The following is a 15,696-nucleotide window of genomic DNA, read 5'->3' as shown; positions in this document are numbered from 1 at the left end:
ATTCTGGGTATATATCCAAAGGAAATAAAATCACTATCTCAAAGAGATATATGCACTGTCACGTTCATTGCAGCATTGTTCACAATAGATATGGAAACAAACTAAATGTTTGTCGATGGATGAATGAACAAAGAAATTGTGGTTTGCATACAAGGGAATATTTAGTCATAAAAATGGAGGGAATCCTACCATGTGTGACACATGGATAAACCTGGGGGACATTATACTAAATGAAGTAAGTCAGACACAGAAAGACAAATACTGAATGATATCACTTACAGGTGGAACGTATAAAGTCAAACTCACAGAAACAGAGTAGAAGGGTGGTTATCAGGGGTTGGGATGGTACGAAAAATGTAGAGAGATTGTTCAAAGCATACATACTTAAAGTTATATTTCAACAAATGGTGCCAGAACAACTAGACATCCATATGTCAAAAAAGTGAACTTCAATCTGTACCTTGAACCATATACAAAAATTAATTTGAAATGACTCATAGATGTAAATGTAAGAGCTAAAACTATAAAACTGCTAGGAGAAAAATGAGAGAAAATTTCAGTGACTTTTGGCTTGACAAAGATTTCTTAAAAAGGACACAAAATGCTGGGTATAGTTTTTAAATCAATTAACTTCACTTAAAAAACTTCTGTTTTTTTAAAAGGGAAATAGTTACGAAACATATACCTAATAAAGGACTTATATCTAGAATATATAAAGAACTTTTATAATTTAATAATATAAACTCAATAAAAGTATACAAAAGATCTGAACAGACATATCAATAAAGAAGATATATGGGCCAGGCGCGGTGGCTCACGCCTGTAATCCTAGCACTCTGGGAGGCCGAGGCGGGTGGATTGCTCGAGGTCAGGAGTTCGAGACCAGCCTGAGCAAGAGCGAGACCCCGTCTCTACTAAAAATAGAAAGACATTATACAGACAACTAAAAATCTATATAGAAAAAATTAGCCGGGCATAGTGGCGCATGCCTGTAGTCCCAGCTACTCGGGAGGCTGAGGCAGTAGGATCGCTTAAGCCCAGGAGTCTGAGGTTGCTGTGAGCTAGGCTGACGCCACGGCACTCACTCTAGCCTGGGCAACAAAGTGAGACTCTGTCTCAACAAAAAAAAAAAAAAAAAAGAAGATATATGGATGGTAAACAAACACATGAACAGAGGCTTAAAGTCATTAGTCATTACAGAAGGGCAAAATAAAACCATAATACATACCTATTAAAATGGCTAAAATTAAAAAGATACTTCAAGCGTTGGTGAGGTTAAGTACTATTGAAACATTCAGACACTGCTGGTATGAATATAAAATAAAATAGTACAACCAATTTGGAAAACAGTTTAATGATTTCTTCAAAAGTGAAATATATATCCATCATATGACTCATCTATTCTACTCCTAAGTATTTATCCAAGAGAAATAAAAACGTATGTCCACACAAAGACTTATACAGAATGTTCTTAGCAGCTTTGGTATAGCCAAAAATTGGAAACAACCAAAATGTTTATGTGTATATCCATACAATGCAGTACTACTTAGCAATCAAAAGGAATAAACTCTTGATTAAACATGACAATATGAATAAACCTCAAAATAATTATCCTGAGTGGAAGTAGTCTGACAAAGGAATATATACTGCATGATTTCATTTATATAAAATTTTAGAAAATTCAAACAAATCTCTATGGCAGAAAGAAAATCAATGGTTGCATGGGGATTGGTGGGGCAGGGGAGAGATTACAGCTCTGTCGTCCAGGCTGGAGTGCAGTGGCCCTATTACAGCACAATGCAACCTCGAACTCCTGGGCTCAAGCAATCCTCTTGTCTCAGCCTTCCCAATAGCTGGGAGTACAGGTGCATACCACCACACCTGACTAATATATATATATATGTATATATTTTATTTTGTAGAAATGGGGTGTCTCACCATGTTGCCCAGGATGGTCTCAAAGTCCTGGCCTCAAGTGATCCTCCCACCTCAGCCTCCCCCACATGAGGCACTGCACCCGGCCTTCCAAAATTATTATATATCTATTAGAATATTTTAATAAATTATTAAAATGCTTTCAAAAGACTTCCAATGACCTGGGAAACTGCTTTATAGTATATAATTAAATGACACTAGTCAAATATAAAACTATATAGAGGCTGATCACAATTACACAGAAAGCTTACGTAATACACAAAAACGGACAAATTTCTGGTTGGAAACATAACTACATTAATAGTAATTTTCGTTGGGTTATAAAATCATGGGTTATTTAAATTTTCTTCACACTTTTCTCTATTCCAAGGTTTTCTTTGTTGTTGCTATCATATTATCTTATTATTATTTTTGTTTTATCTGAGCTTGCAATATTCTTATGAATAGGAAATGAAAAAATAAGGGAAAGAATTTGACTGATTATCTGTCCTTGACAAGTGAGTCCAATCTATGCACCACAGACTCCAGAAAAATCAAGGAAAGACTCTGAGAACTCATATGTGGACCAAGCATTACCTGTAGACTTAATAATTTATTTCACATTCATATAAGCTATTATTTTTCAATGTTCATAGATACATTGAAATTCAACCTTACTGAAACTGTAGAACTTCCATTTCTCACATCAATAGATACTAAAAGTAAAACCACTAATGTAGAGGTCTTCAGAAACTCATTCTCTCAAACTTATTGCCTGTATCGATGTTTCTTCTGCTACCATATTAGTATGTAGAAAAGGCTAGTATAGTACTTAACATTCAATTAATACATATTCTACCACATGGTCCCTATTTCTCTGCTATGGCTTTTCATTATATTCTAACCCACCCTTTTTGTAAGCAACCGGCAAACCTGTGCCTCGTGTTTCCTTATACTATTTATGTCCTAGAACAGAATTTAAAGTTATAAAGGTAAACTAAACAATCAAATACTAAAGTCAAATATGCTCTGTCCCAAGAAGGACTTTGTAAAAGCTATTTCAGCTAAACATTGAGGCCTTTTGCAAATGTAAGGTAAGATTACTTAGTTACAATTCCTAGTTAAGTTTGGCATTATCAATCTGTGATTGATTTGGGGAAAATTGTTCAATGTGTGCTAAAGTTTCTACAACTGTTTCATAATAATCCTTTCAGAAGTTAAAGTCAACAAATAACTTAATTTTCATTATAAAATACACTACAAAAAGTGAGCTATTAGTTACAGTAACTATTAGTTGTTTAAAGGTAACTTAGTTTACCTCAAAGAATTGTTCTCTGCTTTTTGTCTACCAAGTTCACTTTCAGTATCCATTGCCTTTCTTGCTAGTGATTTCATTTCTTTTTCCACAGTGGTTATGGTTTCCTTCATCAAAGTCATGTTTGACATTTGCTCCATACGTTCATCGTCAAGCTATACAAGTAGAATGACAAGGTTATTGCCATAACTAAAAAAGCCTTAGTAATCTTCCTGAAGAGACATATTTCCTCTGTACAAACTTTGGTTTATGGCAAGATTTACATAATGAGATGATCAGATTAGACCTGAACACTGTGGGAGGTTTTATGGACAAGGTATATTGTGTAATAGGACCAAGACCAAGCCACTGTGTAGCTTTTCTATAAAGCCTATCACAGTATATCAGTCCACATTTTTCAGTCTGGTTCAATTTGACTATAGTATACACATCCTATTTATAAAAGGATTTATTTGTTGTCCAACATTAATAAATTACACATATAAAATGGGATTATAAAAATTGTTTTTCTCCTGTATAGTGCTTTTTTAACTTATTATAACAAAATATTACAGGTGAATTTATAAATCTATTCAATTAAATTTGGTAACAGAAAGTTAAATGCCCTCATTTCTGTTTATATAGTGACAACATCTTCAATATATATTCAGAGCATCTCAAATCCTTGATTAGTAAAAAGGTGATGCTTCACATTTAAACTCACTTTAAATATGTTTGCTCATTAATTTTTATTTCATCACAATTTTCTCTGCCCTATCCATTCATTAGGAAGAAGAAGCCATTTTCTTTATACCTGGCAATATTATCTTTAACAAAACAGGAAGATGAGAAAGTTGCTAAAATCACTGAGACTGGATCCTTAATGGCTTTTTTAAAAGTACACACTTTGTAACCTAACACAAAAAACCTTTACTCACATTTTTAGAATGAAATAAGCTAGTGAAAAAGTGACAATTTATAGCATACATACCACCTTAAGTATTTTAGGACTACACACACTATTTTAGAAAAATAAAAGAATTCTGAACACAGTAAAAAGGGAAAAGGGAAAGGAAAGCCATTGAGATTGAGAGTTTATAGCCAAAAGTGTTTTTTTTTTTTACGTTATGAACTGTACACTCCAGCTCCTCTATCCTTTGTTCTAAGTGAGCCTTCTCATTAAATGCTGTCTCTTGAGCAATCTGTTTAAAAAACAAAAACAAGACAACGTACTTTCAACGTCACTGCATTTGTGTTTCACATATGTTCATATAGATAAAATTCTTTCCAACCTTTAGCCTTTCCCGCAGACTATCTCGTTCTGTGGTCATTCTTCGTAAATCAGTGAAGGCTACATCTCTCTCAGTCTCCACTCGTCGGAGAATAGCATGCGCTGTTGTTGATTTAGGAGACTTACAGCTTTTCATCATTTCTCGTCGAAGTCGGGCAATTTCTTCCTGTGCCTATTATTTAAGCACATAGAATTTTGTTTTAACAAGCCTTAAAATATAAATATAAATAACATATAAAAAAAACATAAATATAGCTGTCCTCTATCCAGCCAGTTAAAATGCAAGCCTATATTAATATGCATGCAGCAGGGTAAGGGTATAATTTTTATTTTAAAATTATTGTATACAAATAAATGCAAATGAATGTATTTAAATAGAAGTTCACTTTACCAAAAATTTTAAATAAAATTAATTTGGAGGAAGTCGTTGCAACAGAGAATGTTTTGCTAAGAAATATATCTGGTATACTCCATTTATCTACTCTGCAGTATAAATTTGAATTCAGCACAATTTGGGTAAAATACTGGTTTAATGAATATTATTACAGTGTTTCAGTCTTTCTTTATATAAGTGTATATACCATTTCCATGTCCTGGCTACTTTTTACCCTCGCAGAAAGGTCCACCAATCCTCACTAACAACCCAACATACTCTCTGCACACCTGTTCAACCATCTTTGGGTCCCAAATCTATTTCACACCTGCAGATGATGTCATATCCTACTTTGCTGCATAAGTCTCTTTATCTTATTTCCTCTTGATTTTGATCTGTCTATTCAGGTAGTCTCCAAGTCTCAGAGGAAGATATATTACTTCCTAATTTCCATAGCTAAGCCTTCACCAGAACCCCAAACCTCATCTCCTAAAATGTCTTCTAAGACCTCCCTGGCTCAATTATTAATATAATTATTTCCTCTCACCTCATCTCCTAAAGTGTCTTCTAAGAGCTCCACTGGCTTTTTCCCCACTGCTTTCAATCGTGTCCCTTATCTTGAAAACCTGTCACTTGATCCTGCTGCCCCATTTACCATCCTATGTCACTTCTTCCTTTGACACACCAAAATAAGAGAGGGCCATGGTCTGTGCCCATTGCCAATAGTTCTTAGCACCCACTCTTTCACCCCAGGGCAACCTGGCTCCCACCCCCACCATCTTCCGACCTTACCAAATCTAATGGCCTTTTCTCAGTTCCCATTTGCCTTGATATTTCAGCAATATTTGACCTTGTTTTCAACACTCCTCTTCTTGAGATTCCTTCCTCCCTTGGGCTTATAGCATTGTTCTGCCCTAGTTCTCTGTGTTCTTTATCTCTTTCAAAGGTTCCCTCTGTCTCTTGAGGATTACATCTTCACTTCTCTTTTCCTCTACGTATAGCTTTCTCATTCAGAGACTTCATCCACTCTGAAGGCTCAAAACTCACTTCTAAGCAGATGACTTCTAAAGCTATCTATTCAGCTCTCTCCTTTCTCCACTGACTCCCACATTTCACATTGCCTGATGGCAATTACTGCCTGAATGTACCACCATCATCTTAAACTCTGTCTGAAACCAAACTCACATTTTTTCCCTCAAAACACCAATGACTTTCCTATTTCTTCTTTTATAACTACAATGATCTCAGTCATTCAAGACAGAATTTTAGTCATTTCCATTCATCCTTCCTTCTTCCTAAAATCAAATCTTGTCAAGTCTTCCCTCAATGTCTTTTGCATCTGTCCGTATATTTATTTCCATTGATAGCACCCTTGCTTATAGTCCCTTAATGCCTTATATATGGACTACTGTAATAGCCTTTTAATGAGTCCATGGTCTCTCCCTCCTCCAATAAATTGTCATATAAGAAGGGAATATAGAAAGATTATGTGAGAGATAACAAAAAATGCCACCAGGTTAAAATTAAAAATGCTACTTTGATCATACTTCTCCTGCCCGCCCCCCCCCCAAAAACAAAACCAGATTGCCCGTTGCTTATAAAGCAAAACATAAAGCCCTTATAAAGCCCATTGAACAGCCCCCACCATTTTAGTCCACAAGTCAGCAAACTATGTACAGCTCACAGGCCAAATCTAGCCAGCCTCTTGATTTTGTAGGTCTGTAAGCTGAGAATTTTTTTTACATTTTTAAATGCTGGCAAAAAATATCACAAAAAGAAGAACAGTTCATAAAAAGTAAAAATAATATTAAATTCAAATTTCAGTGTCTATAAATAGAAGTTTTACTATAATAAAGAATAGAAAGCTATTCTTTATAAAGAAGACTTTAAAGCTTATAAAAGCAAAACCAAGGTTATTCATTTACGTATTGCCTACAGCTGCTTTCATCCTGCAATAATGGAGCTGAAAAGCTGCAACAGAGACCACATAGCCTGCAAAGCAGAAGATATTTGTCATCTGGGACTTTACAGAAAAAGTTTGTAGACTCCTGCTCTAGTCCAATCCACCTTTCAAGCCTTAGCTCCCCCTTACTCCGCAGACACATACACTCTATTCTAGTCTTAAACCTATCTATTTAACTACTAATTTTCCTGCTTTTATTCCTTGCCTCATGCCATTCCTCCTGGCCCCTTTCAGAATAATAAAAACCCCATTCATTCCTCAGGGCTCAAACTTCACATCTTCTAGCAAAGATTTCTTTGGTCACCATAAAGAAAAATGCCCACTTATTTGATGTCTTATACTATCTTCTAGACCACTTACCATATAGTAACAAAAATAAATATAAAACTATGTTTCATCTCCCCAACTAGACTGCAAATTTATAGAAAACAAGGTCTACATCTTATCAATCGTTGTTCTATCCCTTACAGTAGTAAGCCTAGAACCCTGCATATAGTAGCTATAATTCTTTAAAACTTTTGATACTTTCAAAAGAAACTATGTTGGTGACTTATGGGATTTAATACTTGGGTAAAAAAGCTATTTGATTAATAAAAGCTACACAATTCTAAGCTAGAAAGTAGAGATAAACTACACACTGATTTTATTCTCTAAAATTAGGCAAATTATATGGTAATTCCTAAAGTGATCTGTTAATATTTTTTTAACCCCCAAATCCTGATCTTTTTACCTTGAACTTACCACACCCCTTCATTTAACACTTTCTCCATTTCTTATTCCAAAAATCAGACTATTTTTATGCATGTATATGATCTTTTTGGGGGCATGGGGATAACATATATATGTGTACTCATGCACTTATTGTATTGGAAATATATTTAAGAATATCTTAAGAGCAAATATAATTCCCAAATGTTAGATTAAGCACTCTCATAGAACTTAAAGAAGAATTATATCCCTCTAGAACTGAATATTACTGCTTATATAATTTGTTTATTAATAAATAAGTTTACCTGTTCATATAGAAGGAAGGTCTTGTCTCTTTCAGATGTAAGAACCTTGACATTACCCTGAATTTCTGCCAAATGACGCTCGTATTTTTCCAGCATGCATTTAAGTTCTTCACGATCTCTTGTTGTTGTCTTCAAAAGTTCTACATCACAGTTTGCACCCTACAATTATTATATAAGGGATTTGAAATTCTTCTTTGACATACGATACTGACAGAGAAGTGCTACTGATGACAGTATACCATCTCTACTTAAGCAATCAAGACTATATAATGAAAGGAAATTAAGAAAAACAAGTTACAAAATCACCTTTTTAAAACAGCTTCATTCCAGATTGCTCCACATTTGTCTGATTACTTCCCAAGTACTACTTATGCTGGGGATGAAGACCCAATACTGATGGTCTACTATGCAATCAAAGAAACTCTCCCAACCTCTTTGATATAGCAATTCACACCAATCAAAATGAATTATTTCCAGATTAGGTAAGTCAAAGAATAAAAGTCAGTGTTTGAGCAACAAACTCCAAAATATTTGTATGTTTCCAAACATACCCGGAGAGTGGGAGATGGGCGTCTTGGACTTTTAGATCTACTTCTCATCATCTTTCTCAAATTTTGAGCTTCACTCTTGTAGTAATCTCTGTCTGCTTCTAAAGTCTTGACAAAGGAATCAAGTCTGGAAGGAGATTTATTTTGTGCTTTTTCAGTCTCTAAAATTATCTTGTCAAGGAGGGAAAAATTAGGCCATTATTTCAAGCTAAAGTATAGCATCATTTTCTAAATAAAATTGAAAACAAATAGGATCCTTAAAAATATTAAATTTGGTATTTTAAAAATAGAACATTTAAAAATTATTTATGAATAATTCAATGAATAAATGATTTATCAATAATTTTAAAAAAGCAATTAGATATCTTTCTTTTGCAGAATTTCTGGGTATGCTCTATTTTTATTTAACTGAAAGCACCCCTAAATTTACTCAATAGTTTTGGAGAAAAAATGGTAAAGAAATTTTGCAGAGGTCAGAAATGTCCAGAGATCTAGTACTAGTCCTAGAATTTGGATTAATTTGCTTTAGAATAATTTATATGCTACTATCAAAGCATCTGTTAAAGCACCGAAGTTTTGTTCAGTAATTGTTCAGTAAATGAATAAATTAAATGAATGCTGGATATTTCATACTTGTGTGCACTTTCAATACATTTCTGTGAATTTCCATTCACTTTAATATATTTAGAAACAATTTTTTCACAACATTTATTTAACAAGACTTTATTGGGAGAAAATTACAGATATACTTTCAGAGTGTTTTAAATATTTTAAATAACAATAAAATATTTAAACAGAGCAGTTTTCATTTTACATTGTCAGATAAATAAAACATATGGTTTGAAATTAAGCAACAAAATTTAAGACCTAGAAATATTTATTATAGGCTGGGCAAAGTGGCTCACGCTTATAATCCTAGCACTTTGGGAGGTCAAGGCAGGAGGATCATTTGAGCCCAACAGTTTGAGACCAGCCAGGATAATAGCGAGACCTTGTCTCTACAAAAAATTAAAAAAACTTAGCCCAGTGTGGTAGCTCACGCCTGTAGTTCCAGCAACTCAAGAGCCTGAAGCAGGGGGATTGCTTAAGCCCAGAAGTTTGAGGTTGCAGTAAGCTATGATGACGCCACTGCACTGTAGCCCAAGCAACAGACTGAGATACTGTCTCAAAGAAAAACCAAAAAAACTAAAACAAACAAACAAAAAATACACACACACACACACACACACAAACACACATATATAAACATTATTACTAAGGGGAATAAAAGTTAATGTGTAGACAAATGCACCTTGTATTTTGAAAAATAAATCATTCAAGGTCATCACTTTAAATCAAGTAATAGCTAAGAGCATTAGTAAAACCAACCAAAAGTTCTCTCCCACTAGGAAAGAAAGGAGCAGTGATGAAAGAATCAAGTAAAGCATTATTCTTACAGATAGGGATACCTTGTATCCCTAGCAGCAGGTGCTGATTTTAGAAAATAAAAATTTTTTATTGCTCACAAAACGCCTGAGAGCCAAAACTTATATATAATTTTTTGCATCATACTAACTGAATAAAAATGATCCCTCATTGTTTATTTACGAAAAACATACTTACAGATCTAAGCCTTTTTATTGTATCTTCCAATACTATTATGTTATTTTGCTGGCAAATGAGTTCGATCTGAAAAACATTTCAAGAAAATTGTTAGTTATATTAAAGATGCTTAAACTCATTTAACTGGAAAAAGAGCATCAAAAAAGAGGAGCCACTTAAAAATAAAAACATAAAAACAGTGAGTATTTTAAAGAAGAAATGATAACCTACCCCTTATGTTTACCTACCTTTGATGCTAAAAGATGAAATATAATTCACCTAGGATGAAATATAGCAGTACCTTTAAATTATCCAATGTTTTATACAAAATATTAACTGATTATATTTTACTAAATTATTCCTCACAAACTGGAAAAAATATTAATATTAATTATAATTCTGAAGATAATAGGGAAGTGATAAAAGAATGACTGGAATACAAGGTTTCCCAAATTATCCCATTCAGAAAAGATTGCTTTCTCCTCTGAACTGTTTTTTTTTTTTTTTTTTGAGACAGAGTCTCACTCTGTTGCCCAGGCTAGAGTGAGTGCCGTGGCGTCAGCCTAGCTCACAGCAACCTCAAACTCCTGAGCTCAAGCGATCCTCCTGTCTCAGCCTCCCGAGTAGCTGGGACTACAGGCATGCGCCACCATGCCCGGCTAATTTTTTCTATATATATTTTTAGCTGTCCATATAATTTCTTTCTATTTTTAGTAGAGGTGGGGTCTCGCTCTTGCTCAGGCTGGTCTCGAACTCCTGAGCTCAAACGATCCGCCCACCTCGGCCTCCCAGAGTGCTAGGATTACAGGCGTGAGCCACCACGCCCGGCCAATCTCTGAACTGTTTTAATAGCTTAGTTTAATGCAACTCACAAAATACTTTTTGTATTAATAATTTTATGACAGTGAACCTCCCCAGTCTTATAATATAGCTACCCATAGTCATATATGTAGCACATGACTACATTGTATGTTCCTAGAAAACAGTGACTAAGTTTTTAATGCAAAGCAGTAAAGTTCTTTGCTAAAAGTTAGCATGAGTTTAAGGAATATATTTTTTCAATTCATCAACCTTTCCCTTATTATTCTAAATTCAAATGTATCCTGATCTTGCCTGCTATATATTTTTTAGTGTTCAAGGAAATTCTTCAGACAGAAGGAAAATGTTATCAGATGGAAATTTGGATATACACAAAAAAATAAAGAACACCACAAATATTGTCTGCTATATTTTAAATCTGAGTTTTCTGAAATTATGTCACTTCATTTGTTCTTTAGACTAAAATCTCTTCTGAGAGTTCTTTAACAATCGTATTTAAGTTTATGAAATATTAAGGGGTGCTATTATTTGGAACATAACTTATGTATAGTTTGAATAACCTTATGTATAGTTTTGAGTAGACAATTTTCAATGTTTTAATTTATACTATTATGTAGACACTAAAAATATATGAGTCTATTTTGAATAATGTGTAAAGATTTCCATATTAAATTAAGTATAAAAACTCATACTAGGGCCAGGTGTGGTGGTTCATACCTGTAATCCTAGCATTTTGGGAGGCTGAGACAGGAGGATTGCTCGAGCCCAAAAATTTGAGACCAATCTGGAAATAGCAAGATCCTATCTCTACAAAAAAAATTAAAAAATTAGCCAGACGTGGTGGTGCGCACCTGTAGTCCCAGCTACTCTGGGTGTGAGGCAGGAGGATTGCTCGAGCCCAGGAATTTGAGGCTGCAATGAGCTATGATCGCACCACTGCACTCCAGCATCAGAATGAGACGCTGTCTCTAAAAAAAAAAAAAGAAGAAGAAGAAGAAGATAATAGTCAAAATATATGCCAGCTAGTGATTGAATCACTGGAAAAAAAAATACAATGCGCACTCATGTTCTAGGCACTTAAGATAAAAAAGTGAACAAAACAGACAAAGGTTCCTAAAAACAGAAAAAGGTTCCTATCTTTGGGGACCTTACATTTCAGCTGGAATAGATGATAAAAAAATAAACCTAACAAATTATATAGTGCACTAGAAAAAAATCGGCAGAATTAAGAATATTCGGATTGTTTATAGAGGAACAGGTTAGAATTTTAAACAGGGTGATCAGGGGATCCTCATTTAAAGTTGACCTTGAGCAAAGACTTAAAGGAGGGAGGAAGTCAACCATAGAAAAATCTGAGAGAAGAACATTCCAGCCAAAAGATATAGCTATAGCAAAGATCTTAAGGTAACAGGATGCCTGATAAGCTCCAAGGAATAGTCAGGAGGCCAGTGTGGCTGGAGCAGAGGGAGGGAGTGGGAAAGGAATAGGAAAGTGCTACAGAGAAAAATCAAGCAAGGGAGAGAGAATGTACGTGTGGAGGGGTGCAAACTTAAATAGGCTTTACACAATGTCTTCCACATGGAAGGCTCTGAAATATTTTTTGAATCACAAAGACACTGACAATGACAAAGGCTATCAGAGATCCAGTCCAATAATAGCCCCTATGTCAATTAAAAATATAAACTGTATAAAGAAACTAATAATGGTAAAATTACAATCCTGCTGCTTCACATTTCAAAAAATCAGGTTCAATTAGCTGGGAAACAATGTATGAAGGCATGAATGATAACTCAAAATGAGAGGATAAATGGAGGCCTATAGCTGTGGTCATTGTAATGGATGTCCACAATTTCTAATACTGCTTCCTTCAAAAGGTGAAGCTTCATTTACCTCCCCTTGATTGTGGGTTATACTTAATTAATGAAGAAAATAAATAGAAGTGATGGTATATAACTTTTGAACCTGAGTCATAATAGGCACTGTGGATTCCTCCTCGTTATCTCTCTTGGATCATTGTCTGGAGGGTGTGGAGGGGGACCAGCTGCCACAAAGAATACACCCAGCAACCCTAGAGAGAGCTTCACCTGGCAAGGAACAGAGGCCTCCCTGCCAATAGTTAAAAGCCACCAGAGTGAGTCTTCTCAGAAGTAAGTCCTCCAGTAGCAGTCAAGCCATGACTGCAGCCTGGCCGTCATCTTGATCATAATTTCCTGAGAAACCATGAACCAGAACCACCCAGCTAATGAGGCACTCTCAAATTCCCAACCCACAGAATCTGTGAGATATAAATGTTTATTGTCTGAGCCATTAAAGTTCAGGAATAATTTGTTACATAGCAATAGACAATAGCAAATATTCAAAACATTTTAATGAAATAAATGATGGAAGAAGTTACTCTGTCAACCTTTAAAAATAAAACTAACTAGGCCAGGTATGGTGACTCACACCTGTAATCCTAGCACTCTCGGAGGCCAAGGCAAGAGGATTGCTTGAGGTCAGCAGTTGGAGACCAGGCTGAGCAAGAGAGAGACCCCATCTCTATAAAAAATAGAAAAATTAGCTGAGTGTGGTGGCACACACCTGTAGTCCCAGCTACTTGGGAGGCTGAGGCAGAATCACTTAAGCCCAGGAGTTTTAAGTTGCAGTGAGCTATGATGACACCACTACACTCTACCTGGGGCAACAGAGCAAGACCCTGTCTCAAAAAAAATTAAAAAATACATAAAACTAAATATAAACTCTTCCCAGTAAATAAATTTAATATTATCTATCTCAATTCCAGACAAACTAACAGTAGCTTTAGCCTCAGATTCTACCTCCATATATCTAGAGCATAATCTCCAACACTATAGGAACCCAAACACTCTTTTCTCGGCAAATTAGAAACTTAGAAACTCTCATTTCAAGTTCCATCCCACAAATTAGGCAAGGAATCTCTCCCCAGTAAATATAAATGTAAAACTCATATCCAGTGGCTTAAGGATGATTAACAACACACATCGGTGTTCATATCCTGAGTGTTGGTCAAGCATGTTTCTAATCCCCATTCTACCGTGGGACATTCACTTACTGACCTATTTCCATTTTTTCCTCTTTTTATTAGGTTTCCTATGTTTTCCCTGCATCAGCAATGCTACCTCTACTCTTAAGACTGCTGCCCACCTCTTCTTCAAATAGCTTTCCAATTACCAAATATATCCAACATTCCACATGTGGATATCTATTTCCCTGAAATACTCTTTTCTGAACCAGGCAAAATTTCCATCATGAATTTAATATTTTTTGGTTGTAGGTAAATCCCAACTCTTATATTTTAAATGTTTTCCACTCCTGAAATTCTTCCTTTTGATATGAGAGTTCACTCTGACATAGTAATCACTCTCTCTAGAACACAGACATTAATAATCCTCTAAAACTGATCACTTCTAAAAGGGGCATTCTCATCATTGGAATTCGGCCAACTTGGCTCCCCTCAGTCTGGGAAGGAGTGCAGTTAATTTTTAATTTGAATAAAAAAGCAAGGAACACATAAAACTCTATAATTTTGATAATTTTCATAATTAAGATAAAGACTGAACTCAATTTACCATTACACTGTGAATGAAAAATAAGTATTCTTAAAGAAACAATACAAACCAGAGTATATTGAAAAATGTTTAAAATATTCAAGCTACTTTTAAATGTCCTTCAAATACTTTAGTAGCAACCATTAGAAGATAAATAATTCAGGCTGGGCGAGGTGGCTCACGCCTGTAATCCTAGCTCTCTGGGAGGCTGGCCGAGGAGGGAGGATCGTTTGAGCTCAGGAGTTCGAGACCAGCCTGAGCAAGAGCGAGACCCCATCTACTAAAAAAATAGAAAGAAATTAGGTGGACAACTAAAATATATATATATAAAAAATTAGCCTGGTCTAGTGGTGCATGCCTGTAGTCCCAGCTACTTGGGAGGCTGAGGCAGTAGGACTGCTTGAGCCCAGGAGTTTGAGGTTGCTGTGAGCTAGGCTGATGCTACAGCACTCTAGCCCGGGCAACAGAGTGGGACTCTGTCTCAAAACAACAACAAAAAAAAAGATAAATAATTCAAAAGTTAAAAACAAACCATTCTTATCTACTCTCTCTAGTAGTTCTAAGGACCTCGCCCAGACAACACTGTTACAGAAGATTGTGTCCTTAAAGTAATAAACTTCATGTATTTAGATATTTCATTATTCAACTTTTTACTAATTTAGACTTACTTATACTTTAATCAGTCTAAATTGTAAGATTTCTCTATAAAAACACATATAATCCTAGAATTCATCAACTGGGCTCTTATATCTCAAATTATTGTAGCAAGCAACACCTTCACTAACATGGTGTCAGCCTGATCATTTATTAAGCACTTTAATATATACTATTGGAGCCTTGGTACATTAAAGGAATGTTTACGAAATATGTAATGACAATTAGCAGGCCAGGCAGGGTGGCTCACACGTGTAATCCTAGCACTTTGGGAGGCCTAGGCAAGAGAATCACTTGAACCTAGGAGTTTGAGGTTGCAGTGAGCTATGATGACATCACTGCACTCTAGCCTGGGCAACAGAGTAAAACTCTGTCTCAAAAAAAAAACAAAAACAAAAACAAAAAACAATTAGCTTTGGGAAAATGCCTTATTATAGACCCAATTTACTAATTTGGTGATAATTAAAATCAAGATAAATAAGCTCATTCACACACGATCATTTTAAATTCAACAGGTTGTTTTTGGCCTTCAAATATGCTACCTTGCTTTGGGCAGCAAAGAGAAATGAAACTCTTCATTTTATAATTGTGTTTAAATCCTTAGTTTCTAAATTTCATGGCAGAGTATTAACTCAATCAATAAATAAAACATTCATCAAAATATCATAAAGCTACAGTAA

General features: G+C 35.1%; 1 protein-coding gene across 3 annotated transcripts in view; it reads right to left on the bottom strand.

Annotated features, from left to right (window-relative positions):
• Positions 1-15,696, bottom strand: part of TSGA10 (testis specific 10) — a 95,226-nt gene that overhangs the window by 60,939 nt on the left and 18,591 nt on the right. For 2 of the 3 annotated variants that reach the window (XM_069494328.1, XM_069494330.1), the window contains exons 4-9: positions 9,999-10,064; positions 8,400-8,523; positions 7,849-8,007; positions 4,501-4,671; positions 4,333-4,410; positions 3,233-3,384 (exon numbers count right to left, since the gene is read on the bottom strand). In XM_069494328.1, coding sequence (XP_069350429.1) covers positions 3,233-3,384; positions 4,333-4,410; positions 4,501-4,671; positions 7,849-8,007; positions 8,400-8,450 — 611 coding nt within the window. In that variant the 5' untranslated portion in view covers positions 8,451-8,523; positions 9,999-10,064. Of the gene's footprint in view, positions 1-3,232; positions 3,385-4,332; positions 4,411-4,500; positions 4,672-7,848; positions 8,008-8,399; positions 8,568-9,998; positions 10,065-15,696 lie in introns of all 3 variants that reach the window. The other variant, XM_069494329.1, reaches the window with a different exon arrangement.

This window comes from Eulemur rufifrons, chromosome 19 (assembly GCF_041146395.1).
Source record: "Eulemur rufifrons isolate Redbay chromosome 19, OSU_ERuf_1, whole genome shotgun sequence".
Classification (NCBI taxonomy): domain Eukaryota; kingdom Metazoa; phylum Chordata; class Mammalia; order Primates; family Lemuridae; genus Eulemur; species Eulemur rufifrons.
Note: the sequence above shows the minus strand (reverse complement) of the source record. Positions and strands in the feature narration are given on the sequence as shown.